Consider the following 18363-nt stretch of genomic DNA (forward strand, 5'->3'; position numbering starts at 1 on the left):
CTGAGACAGTTTCACACCTGGACCTGCTCGAGCTGGCGATTAGAGGAGACAGAGCGCATCGGTCCCGGACATCCATGAGGTTTCTCACCAATTGACAGCAGAGATTATCTTCACCTTCGCGGTACCGTTAAGCCCATTTATTGCTCACCACCATCATCAATCCCGTCTGGGTGGCCTCAACAGCTCTCATTACACACCCTTTTATCATGATGTCCTCCCCAGTACGGCGGAATCCATGTCAAAAATGATCAAATGCGGCCACCAATTCAAGCTGGATCTCTGTTGTGCGTCGAAAGGCACCTATTGATCGTGGCTCGCCACGAATAATCGATGGCGACCTCCTACGACTTTCCCATCAGTTGCGCCACTAATGTATATACCCTGGGCGACTTCGGCGAAATCGCCTACATCGTCTGTACTGTCGCAATTCCACCACCAACCCCGGATACTCCACCTCAGGTCTTGTCTCCGGAGGAAACTCTTGCTCGCCTGAGGAAGACGGAGCGTCAATTCAGGGAAGCGTCAATTCTAGCTGCGCTCGATCCTCAGGCTCGACAGCTATTTACCTTTTACAAAAAGGTCGACATCGCAAATGCCAAAGACCAGAAAGCTTTGTTGAGCAAGTTTGGCTATGTTCTCCGTAGCAACGCGTGCACAATTGCCTACAAAACCGCTGCGAGACTACCGGATCTCTTGAAACCCGAGCAGGCACGACTGTATCGACTCTTCACTGCTGCCATCACCTCTAGCATTAGACTGGTGCCAGCGAACGATCGCGCCATCCAGACAGTGGGGCTCAACCTTTATCTGATTGAAGATCTGCCAGCTGCAACCAGTATTGACCGGTTCGACTCAACCAAGAAATGGAGCCTCTTCAGACTCGACCTTCAGATCATCCTTAGTGGGCACATTGTTCTGACTATTGTTAGAGAAGACACCTCGTCATTCTTCCGAGCAAGCGATATTGATTCAAATGATGTTGAAGTCACAGACTCCAGGTGTTCGGGTTATCTTGCGCCACTCGGAATAATTGCCAGGTTTAAGCTCCAGAGAGCTGCAAAGTTTGGAACAGAGCTCAGTTTCCAGATGCAGACGGACTATGAACCGTCTCTCAGCCTAGTGGAGAATGTGTGGAAAGAACTACTCCCGCAATGGCTGAAAGAGCACGGCGAGTATTTGGAGACAGACAAATCAACCCGATGGGTCGAGACTGAGATTGTGGTCAAAACAGGTGACGTGGTCCAAACAGACAGCCAGAAAGCATCATCGCCGAACACTCCATCCATCGAGACCACGACGTGGAAGACAATATTTTGGCCCTCAGAGCTATGCTTTGTGTCAGAGAGTCCACCTTTGCCGCCAGAGGCAGAAGGGACTCCTGAAGATGCACTACAGTTTGTGCAGAAATGGATCTCTGGCACCGCCCTCAGTCCCGCTCGAGACGCACACCAGGGCCAAAATAACGACCACGAGGATGATGACGAACCCTTGTTCAATGATGACGGACCTTTTGACGAACCTTTCCATCCTTATGGTCCTCCGAGTTTCCCCCAAAGTCAAACCATATATCCCACTCCACCAGATGCCGTGATGACGCATCCCACCCCTGGGTTTTCCTCGGTGGATGGACTGGCCACCACACCGGCCAACCTGTTGCGCGGACCGGCAGACATGGTATCTACCCAGGACGAGCAAATGCCTGATTATGACGAACCCACCAACCTAAGCGGAGGTTTTTATGATGAGGATCTGTTTGACGAGATGCCTGGCGACACTTTCGGCCAAGAGGCCGCAGGCGACGAGCCAAACTGGGACTTTTTTGACGATGAGCCTGGGAATGAACCCAAAGACCAGGAGCCTGGCATGTCATCAAATGGTCAATCGAATGTCGATATTCTGTCAGCAGCTAAGGTAGAGCATGCTACCAATGCCGTCCGGCAGACACCGGTGGAGACCTTACCTGCGTCGGTCCATGCAAAGGATGAAATTTCAAAAAAGACAAACTCCGAGCAGATTTCACCATCTATGCCTCGAGATTCTCGGCCAACAAATTCAACAGTGGCCAAGCAAAATGAACTACCTCTGGCCACAGAGAGCCTACCCTCAAGGGACGTTCGAGATCAATATGGGACAAAATCAACGAATCGGCCTCGGAGGCCTAGCGCGTTTGATGGTGTGCAACCTTCGTTAGACCTATCGGAGCGGGACAGCAAGTATTCAGCCAACGGTGATTTTTGGTTCGACCCCAAGCCCAAACGTGCGGAGACTGGAGAGCTGTCCAGATATCAAAACATCCTCCACATGATCCCTTCTAGCCCGTCAGACACAGACGAGACCGATGACAGTTCTAGGATGTCCTTTGAACAACATGTCCCGTTGAGCACGACGTCGAAAGTTGCACCGCAATGGACCGAGTATCGCGCTCAAACACCGCCTGCCGCGTCAGAGGTCACTGAGCCAGAGGAACAGAAGATTCGCCAGGAAACACAACAGATGTTGGCACTGCTCCATGATGGATCTATGAAGCCGCCGTCAATACCCTGCTCCGGTTCAGGGGCAGAAACTCGCGAACTCCCCGACTTGTCTGCCGCCGAAGTAACTGATGTAGCTCAGATCCTAGTCGACCAAGTCTCTCAATCATCTCTGCTGTCAGTCGTCGATTCTCAACACCATTCAAGGCCTGCATCTGACGAGGAAGCGACAGCTGGGCTTAACCTGAGCGGGATCAATTCAAATGGAACCCCGTCTACATTGTCACAGCTCGTGAATCTTCAAGCCGACGGGCCTTCCATCAACCTTTCAGGAAGAATGGCCCGGCTGCCGAATCCACAGATTCGTGTACGGCGAGGCAACCACACACTCACGGCTTCCATGTCCATTATAGAATTCTGGGACACGTTAAATCTAAAGCCTGACAACGGCGGTAAAGATGTGACGGTATTTTGCGTGTGTCCTGACGCGCAAAACATCCTGGACGGCTGCAGCAATCTTTTACGGAGAATGTCAGATGCATATACCTCTTGTCTTTTGGGGGAACACAAAGTCGGACGTGTTCCGAACTTCACTGAGAATGGGCTGGTTCCTTGGAGCATTGAAGACTTTGATGATTCAAGTCGTCGCTGTGCACAACTTGGTGATCATCTCGGATTGAGTACCGACCTAGAGGGCTTGGTGGTGGTATACATCATCTCTCCAACGGAGAACATGAATGACTACTTGGACACCTGTCATGCATTCTACGCGCTGTTTGGAGCATTCCGAGACTCGGTGACGGACAAGACCAAAGTCGCGGACATTGCATTGCAAATTATCCCTCAAGGGTTTGTGGCGAGCAGCGAAATGCTAGTGATACCACCTCAGAGCGCATACCTCAAACTGGCACGCGAGGTCTACAATCGATTACCTCCTGTCAAGTCAGAGACGACAACAACACCGGCGGGGTCATGCAGCTCAGCGGTGACCATGGTCAAGATGGACTCTTCGGTACACTTCCACCTGTCATCTAGCTACAGCTCTCCATTCTCCAAGAGCGGACCATGTCTTCACCTAGCGTACTCGATCAGTCATGATGAACGATGGATTTCAGCAGCATGGACGGACGAAACAGGGACTATTGCGCTGAGCATGTCCTATTGCATTCAATTATGGAGCTCAGGCCCTCGAAGACAGCGACAGGAGATCTTTCGAGAGATGTGGGGCACGTCGCAAGACATCATGGCCAAAGTACCTGGCACGTGGCGATTGAACGTAGTCAAAAATGGCCATTTCGATGTAGCCGAAGTCAAGGAATGGTGCAAACTCGAGGACGAGCGAACGCCAGCTACGTCGCGTTGCAAGCTGATTCTTTTGTCAGCACGCTTACGTCCCATGCTGAGAATTGTGACTCCCAAGGGAAGCGGCAAGTCTGGCACAGCTACTCTCGGAAATATGTACGGAACACCTGGATCAACGCCACAGGCTGGTATAACGTCGCCGGACCAGCTGATGGCAGCAACTCCCACCCCCGGGGGCAGCGGTGGATTCAGCGCCGCCACACCGCCTGAGCATGGATTCGATCCGAATGCCGAAAGCGACATCACACTGATCGATCCATCGGAAGAGAGCTGGTCGATTATCCTGCCGTATGGAGTCAATCAATCGAGCGAGACAGGAGAAATCCGACCGGCTCTTGTGACGGGATTTTTGATGAAGCGCAGAGGGGAGAAAGGAGAGGATGGACTTTCTGCGATTGAAGTCAGCTGGGTCCACGGCCTTCCAAACGCGGCAGATATGGATAAGATGCCGGTGGAAGAATTGCTCGACGACGTGCTTCGACAATATCGAGGATTGGTCAGTCTTGGGGCAACGAGAGGCTGCATTGATCCAAGCATTGATTGTCTACCATGGCATATTGTTACGGCTGTGCGAGGAGCCGATGTGTTGGGAGAGGTTCTGTAGTATGATTATCACTGATGACCATCATGGTGAAGTCATCGAAGAACCCAGGTGCAACCAGGTGGCCGATGAATGACATTATTGATATACTGGATTTTCAGGGTTGGGAATGTCACGCGAGCAATCGGTGATGAGGATGAGGATGAGGCTTTGAATGATGGAAGTGTTATTGAGTATTGGTAGAGATGGATCCATGAATTGGCGATGGAGTATGAGATCAGAATCGGGCCAACTTCTGTAGTGTAGGTGACGATCATGCATAGTCTATAGGGCATCAACTAGTAGTATGAACTAGTTTGATGACGTCGGGAAACCCTGGACATGGTTGGGTGTAAGAAGAAGTTGTAAAAGTCAAAAAGAGAATCGATCTGCCGCCTCAGTACTCGTAAGTGATCGAATCTCCGGTATCGGTTTGTAGGGATCAAGTCTAGAGGTGACGATCATATCCCTGACTACTACTAGACTTGACTAGAAAATGATCACGATCGATCGAGGAAAGTTACTAGTAGTAGTAATTATTGTGCACAAGTGCTATCTAAGCACTAATAATGCATGTGGTGTACGCGTACGCAGAGAAGATGGAGTTATATTACTACGAGTACGGAGATATACCAACAAACAACCTAACCAAGACGAAAATGGGGATCAAGATCCACCGTGACTTAGTATTCACTCCACATGACAAGGCGAGTGTCCCTCTTATTCATTCATCTCCCAAGGCTTGAGTCCTATCCACATTACCTGGCGTGCCTAGGTATCCGGAAATGGACGGATTGTCTGGACCTTTGAGGCCAAGGAGTACCGATCTTGGAAAGATATGGTGGAATGATACCAAGAGGGAAGGACGAGCCAGGCCAAGGAAGCGCTGGTCTCTCTTTGATCCAGGATACATTCTTAAAGTCTGCATGTGTGATCTGATTAGATGCAACATCGTGCGTTCAACGCAAGTGTGACAGGATGGAATTGGCTAGTTGGGTTTAGTGCGGAAATATCCCTCAGTCCTTACGTGTTGAAAACTGAAAAATTCGTCGACGCTGGGGACTTCCCGGGGGAACCAGAGGCGCCTCAGGGCTTTCAAGTTTTCTTGGGTCGGGGCGCCCGTGGGCAGGGCCGAGGGGTCAAGGGGCCTCCCATACGGAAAAATTTAGTTGGGAGGGTCGGTGCCACAAGGGTCCATTATTAGGTATTGTTGTTGTTTTGTTTCGTCTAAGCCGAAGTCGACTCGACTCGGAATTGGCGGCCGATAATTTGCTCAGCTCAAGAAGAGAGGGTTTGAATCAGCCACGTCGTTGATGCCGAGGGAGTCGTGGGAGTTCAAGGTTGCCGCTTAGAAGAGAGGGTCAATTGGGACACGTCACGAGGGATGAAAGACTAGGTACAAAGGAGAGACACGAGAGGCCAGAGACCAGACAGAGATACCAAGTAGAGACTACTGTCAATAACAAAAGTCAAATTGTTATGATCGATCGATGGTCAGAAAGGGCCGGCGTTGGTTTATGATGCCATTAAGATTCAGGTATGTAGATCCCCTAAAGTTGAAGCTAGAACTCTGGGTAACTTGAATCGCAAGGAAGTCCATACCTTAGGTATGGTACCTAGGCTGCTAGCCTGCTAGATAGGTACCTAGATAGGTACCTGACCTACCCTGGTAGTTAATATTCGGTACTCAGGTGCTCTACGCCTGCTGACGACGCCGCCTACACAACTAATAATAAAGTAATACCCTCATCCCATCATCCATACCCATGTGATTTCCCTGCATGACTGCTGCAGGCGTATAGTAAGCTTGCGTTGCTTATAATCGCCATGGGCACAGATTTGGGGGGGGGGTTGCCGACCAGCGTGTCTGGGCACCCGGTCCAGGACTAATTGGGGCTCTCTCCGCCCTCGGGACCCCCCAAGGCAACCTGGATATTGACTTATAAGCAGCAACTAGGTACTTACCTTAGGCATGCCCAGGCCCTATCCACAGGCCGAGGGGCCTTTGAGCCGTTTGGAGTCTCGGCCTACTCCGTATGTACAAAGATCCAAGCTTCACAAGCTGTAACGTCGAAACCCTTGATCACGCCAAGCAGCGATCCTTCCCTTCTTCCTCCACTTGGGACAGAATTTTTACATCTGATAAGATAAATCACCAATCAGTCTTGTCTAATCGCTGCGCTTCATCTCCACCCACACGCAATATTCGCCGTATCCGGCCATGACACTCATTCTCTGTCACTCGTCTCTTCACAAGTCCCAAGTCACTCACCAGCATTATTGATCAAGCCCACACCGTGCGTCCCTCTAGTGCCTCTCTTCCATACGTGCATAGCACATCCCCGAGTGATCATAGCACACTAACAGCCTATAGGAGTCTCCGCTCTCTACTCCTCTGGTTGCCATCTTCGCAACCCACGTCCCAGTATGGCGTCTCCGTCTCAAAGTCCTCTCTCCCCACTCCCTGTCCGATGTGACGGAAGAGCAAAAGTTTGTCACTCAGGCCTTGTCCGACCCATGTCCCTAGCATCCACTTGCCACGATGCAACATGGATCTCGACCTTGCCCCGACATTGATAAATCATCACTGTCCCAGCACAAGGCTACTGCTGTCTCTTCCTCCACAACCACCTCTTCCTCACTCGTTATTCTTTTGTCTCTTGTCCGGCAGACACCATGTCGTTCTCCGACAGTTCCAAGGAGAGAATGCCTCCTCAAGCAGCGCTGTCCGACCAACCCAAGTTGGACCAAGATGTCGCGGCAAAGGATGGACTGGCACCGGGCCAGTACCCTTCTGACCGACGAGGTTCCATCCTCGTTGGCTCACAATCCCCTGGTGTTGCTCGCATAGAAGCCATGGCCCAGGTCATCACCCAGACCGATCGCATCCTCCTCTTCATTGGTGTCTTCCTCATCGCCTACGCCTACGGTCTCGACGGCACAGTTCGCTACACTTACCAGACCACCGCCACGGCCTCATGGGGCCAACATTCGCTCCTTGCCACCATCAACGTCGTCAGATCCGTCATTGCCGCTGCTGCCCAACCCACGGCCGCCAAGATTGCCGATGTCTTTGGCCGTGTTGAGTTGGTCATGGTTAGTGTCGTCTTTTACGTCGTTGGTACTATTGTTGAAGCTGCTTCCACAACCACGTCGACTTTTGTCGGAGGTGCTGTCATCTATCAGATTGGCTACACCTGTATTATCCTGCTTGTCGAAGTCATTATTGCCGACATCACCTCGACTCGTGCTCGTTTGCTCTTCAGCTACGTTCCTGCCTTGCCATTCATCATCAACACCTGGATCAGCGGCAATGTCGCTTCCGCGGTTCTGGGGGCCACCACCTGGCAATGGGGTATTGGCATGTGGGCCATCATCTACCCTGTTTGCGCCCTGCCTCTCATCATCACCCTGTGGCATGTGGCTCGCAAGGCCAAGAAGGCCGGAATCTTGGACAACTACAAGTCCCCCTACCAGTCTCTCGGATTCAAGCGACTCTGCATCGAACTCTTCTGGGCGCTCGACGTCATCGGCATCATTCTCTTGATCGCCGTCTTTGCTCTGGTCCTGACCCCTTTCACCATTGCTGGAGGTTATGGAGACAACTGGAAGAAGGCACACGTTTTGGCCCCTTTGATCGTCGGTCTTTTCTGCATTCCTGCCTTTGCCTTTTGGGAAATGCGAGCTCCTAAGCCATTGGTGCCTTTTGATCTCTTGAGAGACCGGGCTGTTTGGGCTGCTTTGGGAATAGCTTGTACTTTGAATTTTGCCTGGTACATGCAAGGAGATTACCTCTACACCGTCCTGATCATTGCCTTCAACTTTTCGATCATGGGAGCCACCAGAATTCTGTCCCTGTACAGCTTCACCTCAGTGGTGACCGGTTTCATCCTCGGATTGATCGTGTACAAGGTCAAGCGACTCAAGTACTTTATTGTTGCCGGAACCTGCCTTTTCGCCGTCGCTTTCGGTCTCCTGATTCACTACCGTGGCTCACCCAGCTCAGCTGGTCAGTCTGGTGTCATTGGAGCTCAAGTCTTGCTCGGTTTTGCCGGCGGCATGTTTCCATACCCTGCTCAAGCTTCCATCCAGGCTGCCACCAAGCACGAGCATGTTGCCGTCATCACTGGTCTGTATCTTGCAACCTATAACATCGGCTCTGCTCTCGGTGCCACTGTGTCAGGCGCCATCTGGACCAATGTGCTTCCCAGCGCCCTCGAAGACAATCTCGCAATCTTCGGCAACGATACTCTGGCCAGCGCCACCTACGCCGACCCGTTCTCCGTGGCTGCTATCTACCCCGTCGGTACCCCTGAGCGAACTGCCATCATCGAATCCTACCAACACGCCCAAAGACTCTTGTGCATCACTGGTATCTGCCTTTGCGTGCCTCTGATCGTCTTCTCACTCCTCCTCCGCAACCCCAAGCTTACCGATACCCAAAGTTTGCCCGAGGCCGAGAAGAATGTCGCTCACTAAACATGATTCGCTTCGCAGCCTGGTGAATTGGATGACATCTTGTCAGTCATATTCTGATTCGGATCAGTGCAGCAAACATATATCCTCGATATCCTACTTTTGCATTTGACTACATGAATGTCACATGACATGTAGCCAAAACAATCTGTACAATCTTTGCGGTCTGGCTTATAGATATATCCCAAGTATTAATTATCCTACGGAGCGAGACGGAGTAGGTTCTACATTAGTTTTAGTTTCTTATTGTAGGAGAATCTGGCATGCGGGCCAAACTTTTACGTGATATGAGCTGAGAAAAACATGAATGATTGGCTTAGAACAAATCTTATTACTGAAATGATTGGATATGCGCGAGTTGTGATCCCGTGACTAAGTATTCGGATTATTCACCTCGAGTTTGTCCGAGTGATCTTGGAGTACTGGAGCGAGAACCCTGGAGAGAGTGCCCTCGAGAGAAGTGCGATACGGAGGATGCCCGAGAGTATATGTCCTAGATAGAAGTGCGATATGGAGAGTACCCTGAAGAGAGTGCTCTAGAGAGAAGTGCAATATAGAGAATGCCCTAACGAGAGTATGTAGTAGTGATTTCTAGAGCTCTATAGGCGACTTAGCGTTAGTTGTAGCTATTACTCGCTACGTATATTTAATTGATTTGCAATCTGAACTTGTACTCACATCATCTGACCTCACAATTTGATCAAGTATTCGTTGATTTCATGAGGGTGTGCAATGAATTGTCATCGAAACTTTGGTGCAGCGTATTGTTTTCTGTCCTCGTCCACCCTTTCAACGTGCCACCAGTCAAGCGTGATTGGTGTAGTCTGTTTGCCGATCCTCTGGGATCTGCAATGACGTCGTTGGGATCCGGCTGCTCACAGATTAGGGGGCAAAGGAGGGTGTAAGAACGCTCCAGCTGAGGACAACGAGGGGCATATGTGACACTTTACAATCCTGAATCTTCGTAGAAGAGAGTAAATGTCAACGTGACAGCTTATTGACCTTCTCTTGAGCATAAACTAGCAGCAGTGGAACCTTATAATCGATATTGTGGCTAATAAGCTGCATAGCTCGGCTGTTCGTCTCCCGGTGCCTGCAATCTTCTCGAGGAGCGTCGACCAGCAGATCTGCTGGCTATCTTCAGCCGCACCTTCCCTCAGGACTTTCAACGCGTCGCTTCAACCACGTCGATTGCAGGAAGGAACGTCCCAAGAATCATCACTGTTGTCGTCTGCTTTTTCACTTCATTCAATCAATTGTCACGACCAGGTGAGTTTACCCCCTAGTATAACGACTAGGATCAAACACCACACCAAATTACATACAACACCGCTAACCTGACACCATCATGGCAGTTTTACCCTACAACATAACCCCTCCACCTCAATACACCCCAGTTTCTTCTAGCTGCCATTATCCCCTCATGGCGACCTCACCCCCTCCGACCCGAGTCGCGACCACGAGGACATCCTCAGGAGAGGACACCTGGGACGGTGACCCATCCGGCGCATCGGGCCTGTTACTCGAACGACTCCGAGCATGGAAGCACATGTGCGGTTACCTTGAGAACTACGTCTCTGCCGTGGCTAAAGATCAACATGTACGGTCCAAGGATCAGGAGAAGATCCTCAAGACACTGTCAGACCCTTTGAAGGAGGCACACCATTTCGATACTGCCCTCGGAGGCATTGTTGGCTTGATTGACAACCTCCGTTCCAACACCAACTCCCAGAGCATGCTCTACGAAGAGACCTCCAGGAATCTGACTGCTCAGGTCCTGCCCGTGCTTGAGCGTCTCCATGTCGAAATCAAGAACAAGAAGAAAGAACTCGCAGGCGGTGCAGGGAAGGGATCCAAGGCTGTGGACCAGGCTCGCGCCACCACACAGAAACATATCGAGTTACTTGCTCACAATGCTGCTGCCTTCGACTCCTCAGGTGGTAAAGTATCGGCGAATCATGACCCTTATGTGCTTCGTCGAGGCATCCTGTATCGCCTCAACAGACAGATCCTCGAGGAGAACAATAACCGGCAAGACTTGATTGCTGTTCAAGCCTCCTTTGCTCAATTCGAATCCCACGTTGTAACCACGGTTCAAAGTGCGATCAACGCATACAACCAGTTCATGAGTGGCCAGTCTGATCGAATCAAGGCCATGTATGGGGATATTGCCTCCACTGCTAGCAACATCCCGCTTGATTTTGAGTGGAACGGTTTCATCTCAAGGAATCAACAGACCTTGGTAAATCCCAATGCTCCAGCGAAGACCATGGACGGCGTTACTTTCCCCAATGAGACACATCGTGCCACCAAAGCACTCATCGAAGGCTCCCTTGAGCGCAAGTCACGGGGAATGGGTGCTCTGAAGGGATACAGTAGCGGGTATTATGCTGTCTCCCCTGCAGGCTATCTCCATGAATATCGTGACAATGACAATTACCACAAAGACCCGACCCCCGATTTATCTTTAAACCTGGCTGACGCCATCGTTGGAGCCACGGATGGCCTCAAATTCACGGTCAAAGCCAAAGACTCATCAGGGAGCAAGTTTGGACAGAAGCTGGCAATGACCTCGGACTTTCAGTTCAAGGCACACACTCATGCAGATGCCGAGCAGTGGCGTTCAATCATCGCCAGCTTTGCAACATCTTCGAATAGTATTCCTACAAGCCCCACCGAAAGTCGAAACGTGACACCGATTACGACCAGAATGGAGGAGTCACAGCAGACGGGAGTTACGAGCGGACCCACGAGTGCCACGTCTCCCTTGACCGGCAAAGTCTCCACATGACCTGCTGCTGGACCATATCATGGAGCCCCTGCGACGACGCCCCTGGAAGAAAGAAGATTTGTGAGCAGGTGAGAACGAAAGAGGCGGATTGACCGTATTTTTCTCGGTGGGCGATATTCTATGATTGAACCAAGAGTTGTTTCTTGATTGATATTCATTCGTCCAACAGAGCTATGTATTTATTTCATGCAGGGATTAATAGCCCTTGTAACTACTTGCCATTGACGACGACCAATTCATTTCCTAAGTTGTCACCGTCCAAGACGCCCGAGAAACCCACTAGGCCACTGCTCGGAGGACTGAACTGCCTTAACTCGACGCCTGCCTCTTTCAAGACCCTTCGACTCGCATCGTCCATGTTGTAACTCTGACTAAAGACCACCTCCTTGACACCAACCTGCGCAATCTTGACACTGCAAGTCAGACAGGGACAAGTATCACAATACAAGACACTGCCCTCGCGGATCCTCTCACGACCCGCCTCAAGCAACGCGTTTTCCTCAGCATGCAGACATAGACAGGTGCTGAGCGCGCTTCCACCCGTAGACGCCATATTACATCTCGCACACCCACCCTCATTGCAATTCGTCAAATTCCGCGGCGTCCCGTTATATCCCGTACTGATGATGCGTGAATTATGCACCAAGACACACCCCACCCTCCGTTTCATACAATTGCTTCGCTGCGACGCCAATGACGCCAACGTCATGAAATACGCATCCCACGTCGGCCGCAACCGAATCGGCGACGCTAGACTCAACGTCGACAAAAACGTATAGTATGTCGTGATGGAGGTATGCGAATTCAGAATCTGTAGATGCGACCGTGACAACAAATGTGCCACCCCGGTCGGAGGATGGGATTTCGTTCTGGGTGGAGTTTCACCACTTGACGACGAAATAGGCCATGTCTGTGTGATTCCGTAGAGTTGGAGATCATTATACGAGATGAAATCCGCTAGTGGCATAGGTGTGAGATTGCGTAGTGTGCATCTATATGATTTGACAAGGGTGGTTGCGTTAGTTCGATGACTTTGGTTTCTTTCAGGACGTGGATGTATGATATCATATATCTATCACTCACCGATCCGTAAATCTCCTATATCGCAACCCCACAGGGGCATCGACATTAATAAGTAAGAAAAACGGTCTTCGCAATAACATTTCCAAAGTCGCTTCATCTGAAACATCTGTCAATACCCAATGTTCTCGCCATCGTTTGGTCACAAAGTCGAGTAATGCGTCGACGTCGGGAAATGTGAGGCCGCGGGTTCCTCGTTGGTCGGTTATACTTGGCAGGAGACGTGCTGAGTCGGATTGGGAGTCTTCTTGTTGGTGAGAGGTCGAATTAGTTTGGGAAACCAAGGTTGATGATGATGATATTTTGGGCGGATTGTGGACTCGTGATTGTGTGGGAAGATGAAGACGGAGGAATCCATGGTGTTGAACGAGATATTCGGCGGTGGTGTGTTTGCCGGAGCAGATGGAGCCGCTGATACCGATTAACATGATGGATGGTAGGTAGGTGAATGAATCGAGGATAGCAGACAATTTATTGAGTGTGTGTGAGAGAGAGAAGGTGTGAGGTGAGAAGAGGGACTTCTGTAGGAGTACCTGGGTATCAGGTGGAGGCAGGTTTTATCCAGCGAGCGTTATAGCTTGGCTTCGTTGTAGTGCCTCTTGTCGCTAGATTCCGCGTCCCTCCTTGCCAGAATGCTCAATCATACACAACGTTGGACGTGTTGATGACCTTTGTAGTCGTCATGCTCAAACAGAGATCCCGTGATATAAAACTCGACAGATGCAGTTGACGCGTAAAGTGTCATTTGATCCACGTGAACGCGTCAAATGACCGGAGCAACACCTCCGAACTGTCTCAGCCTTGGGGGACGGAAGGAACGCGGAGGAGAAGGGGGCGAAGATCAACGACATGACACAACGTTGTTAGTCCGCATCTAACCCACACCTCCCTCCATTGATTTCTAGACCTTTCCAACTCTGGTCTCATCAACAATATCGTGTGGAGATCTTGTGATTGGTAAGCTTGGGAATATCCAGCAACAAACCATCGCATCTCATCTCCTCTTAGCTTCCACAGACGACCTCATTCTTGCCTCAACCCCGCAGCCATACCCTGGTTAGGTACATCATGCAGTACGTTCCATTTGCCTCCGACATTGAAATCCCCTTCTACGCATCCCTCGCATCCCACAAGATCAACCACGACAAACTCGACGACTCGGCGCGCAAAGTCCTAGGTCTCTACGAAATCCGCCCTTCGGACGCCAAGGAATGGTCGTGTCGCATCCAAGTTCATGGTAATGCCTTGACCAGTGATGATGTTCCTGCGAACCATTATCGCGCAGAAGGTATTATTCGAAACCTCAACACCATTGAGGAATACAAATCTATCGACAAGCTTCAATTGATTCAACATGCTGGTCGAACCATCTGGGAGGCCATCAATGATGGCACGATTTATTCATGTCCCAGTTTATTGGCTTCGTTTCTGATCCTGTCGTATGCGGATCTGAAAAAGTACAAGTTCCATTACTGGTTCGCTTTTCCGGCGATAGTCCAGAATTCCTCCTGGGTGCCTGTTGGAGAGGATTCGTCGCCGGCTTCGGGTGCGAAATTGCCATATACGACTCTAACCTCGATCGAGAGTACGACTCTGGTGGACAAGGTCTCGACTTGGAAATACGGGGTTGATTCCCGTCAACATGGATTCTTTCTGGTGAAAAAGGAAAGAGATCAGCAGTTTCCAAGCGTTGCGGATGAAGAATTTGGACCGACGACACCAAATACCCCTCTCACCCCTTCGGACAGTCTTGGATATACATGGGTGGTGTCTTCTCTGTCGAGTTACGAGACTGGCTTCTTCGACGATGTTGAGCCTGAGGACAGATATGTTTGTTTTGTCGATCCCTCCAATTACACTGATCCTGTTGCGCCGGGCTGGATGTTACGAAACTTACTCGTCTTGGTGCGTCAAAGGTGGAAGCTCGACCAGGTTCAGATTCTCGCCTATCGTGAGACGCATATGCGACGCGATGCTGCTCGCAGTGTTATTTTCAATTTGCAGGTTTCAGACAAGAATACCAAAGATGCGACTGGTGCCGCGCCAGCCACTGAATCTTCGACAGACTCATCAGCCATCCCACCCCTCCCTAGGGTTGTAGGCTGGGAACGAAACCCGGCAGGCAAACTTATTGGCCGACTCGCTGACCTCACTGAATACATGGACCCCAAGAAACTCGCAGATTCGAGCGTCGATCTGAACTTGAAACTCATGAAATGGCGCATCAGCCCTAATCTCAATCTCGACAAGATCAAGGAAACAAAGTGTCTCCTCCTCGGAGCTGGCACATTAGGGAGCTACGTCAGCCGCAATCTGATGGGCTGGGGTGTCAGAAAAATCACCTTCATCGATAATGGCTCGGTATCTTTTTCCAATCCTGTGCGACAACCGTTGTTCAATTTCGAGGATTGTCTAGGTGGTGGTAAAAAGAAGGCTTCCGCTGCAGCTGACGCCCTAAAACTGATTTATCCTGGAGTCGAGTCTGAGGGACACGTTCTATCAGTCCCTATGGCTGGACATCCAGTCACCAATGTTGAAGGTACAAAAGCCGAATACGAAAAGTTGAAAAGCCTGATCGATGAGCACGATGTCATCTTTCTCCTTATGGATACTCGAGAGTCACGCTGGCTCCCAACCGTCATGGGCAAGGCGGCCGGAAAGATTGTCATGAATGCGGCATTAGGGTTTGATACATATGTGGTCATGAGACACGGTGTGAAGCTAGAAGGGACCGACCAGACCTCACCATCCCAACCTTCATCTCAACAAGGTGAATTAGGATGCTACTTCTGCAACGACGTGGTTGCTCCAGCAGATTCAATGCGAGACCAGACACTCGACCAGCAATGCACAGTAACACGACCGGGCATTGCCGCCATTGCATCGGCACTACTTGTCGAACTCTTAGTCTCAGTCCTACAACATCCCGCAGGCGCCGCAGCACCCGCATCTTCATCATCGTCATCCTCGACTTCAGCCTTTTCAGACTCACGTGGCGACCATCCATTAGGTGTGGTCCCGCATCAAATTCGCGGGTTTCTCAGCACATTCTCCACGTTGAATGTCGTAGGCCGAAGCTACGATTGCTGCAGTGCCTGCTCCGACAAAATCATCGATGCGTATAAGCAACAAGGGTGGGAGTTTGTTCTCAAGGCCTTGAATGATCGGGATTATGTCGAGGAATTAAGTGGTTTGAAGGAGGTACAGAGATTAGCCGAAGAAGCTGCAAAGGATATCGATCTCGATGATGAAGAGGATGAGTTCTCAGAAGAGGGGGAGGGAGAATTGATATAAGCGGGGCAGAGGATGGCCTTGGGCTCGTTGTTATGGAGCCCAGGACCGATGAGATGAGAGGAGAGGAGGACATGGCCAATCTAAACGCGAGAAGAATATGTCTCGTACAGTGATGAGCAGTGATGATGGGGACACACGGATTGGGAGGATTGAATTGCACTGAATATACGATGGATTTCCAAGTATGAGTCTTATGATATATATATAGATACCCAAACCACTCTATTTTATGTTATGCTATGTTACAGTATTTATATCAAGGACCATGATTAGGATAGGACGAAGTCTTCATGTCAGGTCGAATCCTCCTGGTATTTGTACACCGAATCATCATCAGAATTTGCACTCACTCACTGCCTTACTCTTTAAAAACCGCCTCCTTATCAACCTTGGCCAATCTCTTGATTCCAACAAAATATGCTTCTTTGGATTCACTTCTCGAACTTTCCGGTTTCTCACGATGAACCTTATGAAACATGGCTTTCAGGCTTTTCTCCAACGCCTTGTCTTCGGCACCCTGGTAGAATTTACACACGAAATGACCTCCGATTTTCAGGGTTTCGTAGCTGAAATACAAGGCTGAGCGACAGAGATCCTAGTAAAAGAATATCCCCGACCCCGGTGACGGGGGAGGGGAGAATGGATGTTAGTCTGAGTTTAGACACTCACTGTAACAGGGTGTATGTCGAACTGGGATGCTTATTGATTCTTGACTTACCATACTCCCCGCATGATCTCGAAATGCATTCCCGCTAGTATTCATCAACCTGTAATACGGGTTACTGATAGTCCTTCTGTATAATCCGTCAAGCGGATCCCAGGGCTCGCACATGTCGCTCAAGACGACGTCGACAGTTTTGTCGGCGTGTTGTTTTTCCATTTCGGAATTCGAATTCGAATCTGAGCTCGAGTCTAGATCTGAGTTCTGTGATGACGAGTGCTGACGTTCGAGATATCCGGTCTCAGTCTCCTCGATTTTCATTTGATCGTCGGAACTTGTCGGTACTGCGCCAAGGAGAAGTGATTGTCGTAGACGACCTCGATCGGGATCTCGAAGGAAAGATTTGATGTCGGCTTGAATATCTGGCGAGAGGAAGTTTCCTTGGATGGTTGATACGCCTTTTGGTGGTTGGACGGGGATGAGGTCGACTCCAAGCACTCGGCCGCGTGGTTTTGTCAAGTCGACTGCGACCTATTGCAGTTTAAAAAACATGTTGGATTCTGGTTCGGCCCAGGGACACAGGGAAGTTTCTCCAGGATGGAATGGGGGATCTTGGGCGGCTTGTTTCCTACCTGACTCCAACTTCCCGGCGCAAATCCCAGATCCACCACCGTCATACCAGGTTTGAAGAGTTTATATTTGTCATTGATCTGAAGCAGCTTGAAGGCTGCACGACTCTTCAACCCTTGCACCTTTGCCGCTCGCGCAAACTGGTCTTTTCCTTGTCTGTCAGTCCATCGTCTGGAGGATGCGAAGCGCTTCCATTTCTTTGGGATCCATGGTGAGGATGGCGTAGGTGAAATTGAACGAGACGATGTAGGTCCATGCAGTGATGAGATAGAGTACGTCCCACGGGGACATACTGGGTCATAAGAGGCTCGGTGGTGGAGGAGAAGGAGGACGAAGGGAGACGGTGATTGTAGTGGTAGTGAGAGGTTTGGGAGCCGGACCACAGAGCGGAGGCTGAATACTGCTGGTGGTTTACATGATTGCATAGCCTGCCTTGTCTCGGCGGAGGCGAGGTAGGCAAACACAATGCTATGATATGCGACAGTTGGGTGTGTCTATGTCGTGGGGCATGTCGAGTCAAAGAGATCTTGACTATTCGTATATCAATCGCAGTGCAATGAAGCACCCTAAAGGGGAAAGTCAGTTCGCCAAAAGCGGATTCTAGTGACGCTGTTTTAAATTGGTCACGTGAATTACGACGGAGGATCTACTACCTTGTCCGGTGCACGATGTGCCGCTTTCGCTGTCCGTGGATTAGTAGATGGCTCGACCTGGCTCTAAAGGGTGAGCTCATTGAGTATGACGCGTAATCCTCGGTAGCACGTCTTCGATGGGAGGAAAACTGAAGACTACGTGGATAAGGACTGTTGAGAGGGGCGATGTTACTATTTCACGAGATGAACGACGAGGACGAAGGGATCCAGAATATAGTGGAATACGATATCGGACGAATATCCTCCCATCACCAACAGACCTCGTCGTATCGACATCCTCCCATCACCAACAGACCTCGTCGTATTCGACATCCTCCCATCACCAACAGACCTCGCTGTATTCGACGTCCTCCCATCAACAACAG

The 18363-nt window shown here is 50.3% G+C and overlaps 7 protein-coding genes across 8 annotated transcripts; 4 read left to right on the forward strand and 3 right to left on the reverse strand.

Annotated features, from left to right (window-relative positions):
- Positions 1 to 134: 134 nt before the first annotated feature.
- PV10_03075 (uncharacterized protein) lies at positions 135 to 4838 on the forward strand. Its single transcript, XM_016367471.1, has one exon. It carries the CDS (start codon positions 331 to 333, stop codon positions 4435 to 4437), a length of 4107 nt encoding a protein of 1368 aa, XP_016226989.1. The 5' UTR covers positions 135 to 330; the 3' UTR covers positions 4438 to 4838.
- A 1659-nt stretch (positions 4839 to 6497) lies between these two features.
- Positions 6498 to 9549, forward strand: PV10_03076 (uncharacterized protein). Its single transcript, XM_016367472.1, has 2 exons — positions 6498 to 6710; positions 6788 to 9549. Exon 2 carries the CDS (start codon positions 7090 to 7092, stop codon positions 8890 to 8892), a length of 1803 nt encoding a protein of 600 aa, XP_016226990.1. The 5' UTR covers positions 6498 to 6710; positions 6788 to 7089; the 3' UTR covers positions 8893 to 9549.
- Positions 9550 to 9818: 269 nt separating this feature from the next.
- PV10_03077 (uncharacterized protein) lies at positions 9819 to 12084 on the forward strand. The gene is made up of 2 exons (XM_016367473.1): positions 9819 to 10158; positions 10245 to 12084. Exon 2 carries the CDS (start codon positions 10313 to 10315, stop codon positions 11678 to 11680), a length of 1368 nt encoding a protein of 455 aa, XP_016226991.1. The 5' UTR covers positions 9819 to 10158; positions 10245 to 10312; the 3' UTR covers positions 11681 to 12084.
- On the reverse strand, positions 11892 to 12233 carry PV10_03078 (uncharacterized protein; the record flags this gene model as incomplete). The annotated part of the gene is made up of 2 exons (XM_016367474.1): positions 11892 to 12093; positions 12127 to 12233. The coding sequence occupies 2 exons, from the start codon at positions 12231 to 12233 to the stop codon at positions 11892 to 11894; spliced, it is 309 nt and encodes a 102-aa protein (XP_016226992.1).
- A 526-nt stretch (positions 12234 to 12759) lies between these two features.
- Positions 12760 to 13188, reverse strand: PV10_03079 (uncharacterized protein; the record flags this gene model as incomplete). Its single annotated transcript, XM_016367475.1, has 1 exon — positions 12760 to 13188. One exon carries the CDS (start codon positions 13186 to 13188, stop codon positions 12760 to 12762), a length of 429 nt encoding a protein of 142 aa, XP_016226993.1.
- A 468-nt stretch (positions 13189 to 13656) lies between these two features.
- On the forward strand, positions 13657 to 16289 carry PV10_03080 (E1-like protein-activating enzyme Gsa7p/Apg7p). The gene is made up of 2 exons (XM_016367476.1): positions 13657 to 13717; positions 13769 to 16289. The coding sequence occupies exon 2, from the start codon at positions 13829 to 13831 to the stop codon at positions 16052 to 16054; it is 2226 nt and encodes a 741-aa protein (XP_016226994.1). The 5' UTR covers positions 13657 to 13717; positions 13769 to 13828; the 3' UTR covers positions 16055 to 16289.
- Positions 16234 to 17867, reverse strand: PV10_03081. 2 transcript variants are annotated; one of them, XM_016367478.1, is made up of 4 exons: positions 17348 to 17867; positions 16885 to 17246; positions 16773 to 16821; positions 16234 to 16649 (listed from the first exon to the last, which is right to left on the reverse strand). In XM_016367478.1, exons 1-4 carry the CDS (start codon positions 17768 to 17770, stop codon positions 16413 to 16415), a joined length of 1071 nt encoding a protein of 356 aa, XP_016226996.1. In that variant the 5' UTR covers positions 17771 to 17867; the 3' UTR covers positions 16234 to 16412. The 2 variants fall into 2 exon arrangements, with proteins under 2 accessions (XP_016226996.1, XP_016226995.1); XM_016367477.1 differs by having other exon boundaries at positions 16773 to 17246.
- Between the last annotated feature and the right edge of the window lie 496 nt (positions 17868 to 18363).

This window comes from Exophiala mesophila, assembly GCF_000836275.1.
Source record: "Exophiala mesophila strain CBS 40295 unplaced genomic scaffold supercont1.2, whole genome shotgun sequence".
NCBI lineage: Eukaryota > Fungi > Ascomycota > Eurotiomycetes > Chaetothyriales > Herpotrichiellaceae > Exophiala > Exophiala mesophila.

What these genes read in the sequence shown, in the direction of transcription:
- PV10_03075 (XM_016367471.1), top strand. Translation starts at nt 331, where the DNA reads ATGGCGACCTCCTACGACTTTCCCATCAGTTGCGCCACTAATGTATAT.
- PV10_03076 (XM_016367472.1), top strand. Translation starts at nt 7,090, where the DNA reads ATGTCGTTCTCCGACAGTTCCAAGGAGAGAATGCCTCCTCAAGCAGCG.
- PV10_03077 (XM_016367473.1), top strand. Translation starts at nt 10,313, where the DNA reads ATGGCGACCTCACCCCCTCCGACCCGAGTCGCGACCACGAGGACATCC.
- PV10_03080 (XM_016367476.1), top strand. Translation starts at nt 13,829, where the DNA reads ATGCAGTACGTTCCATTTGCCTCCGACATTGAAATCCCCTTCTACGCA.
- PV10_03081 (XM_016367477.1), bottom strand. Translation starts at nt 17,770, where the DNA reads ATGCAATCATGTAAACCACCAGCAGTATTCAGCCTCCGCTCTGTGGTC. An exon ending in CGCCGGGAAGTTGGAGTCAG is followed by an intron (nt 17,247 to 17,347) that starts GTAGGAAACAAG and finishes AAACTGCAATAG; the next exon opens with GTCGCAGTCGACTTGACAAA. An exon ending in GAGATCATGCGGGGAGTATG is followed by an intron (nt 16,650 to 16,772) that starts GTAAGTCAAGAA and finishes TTCTTTTACTAG; the next exon opens with GATCTCTGTCGCTCAGCCTT.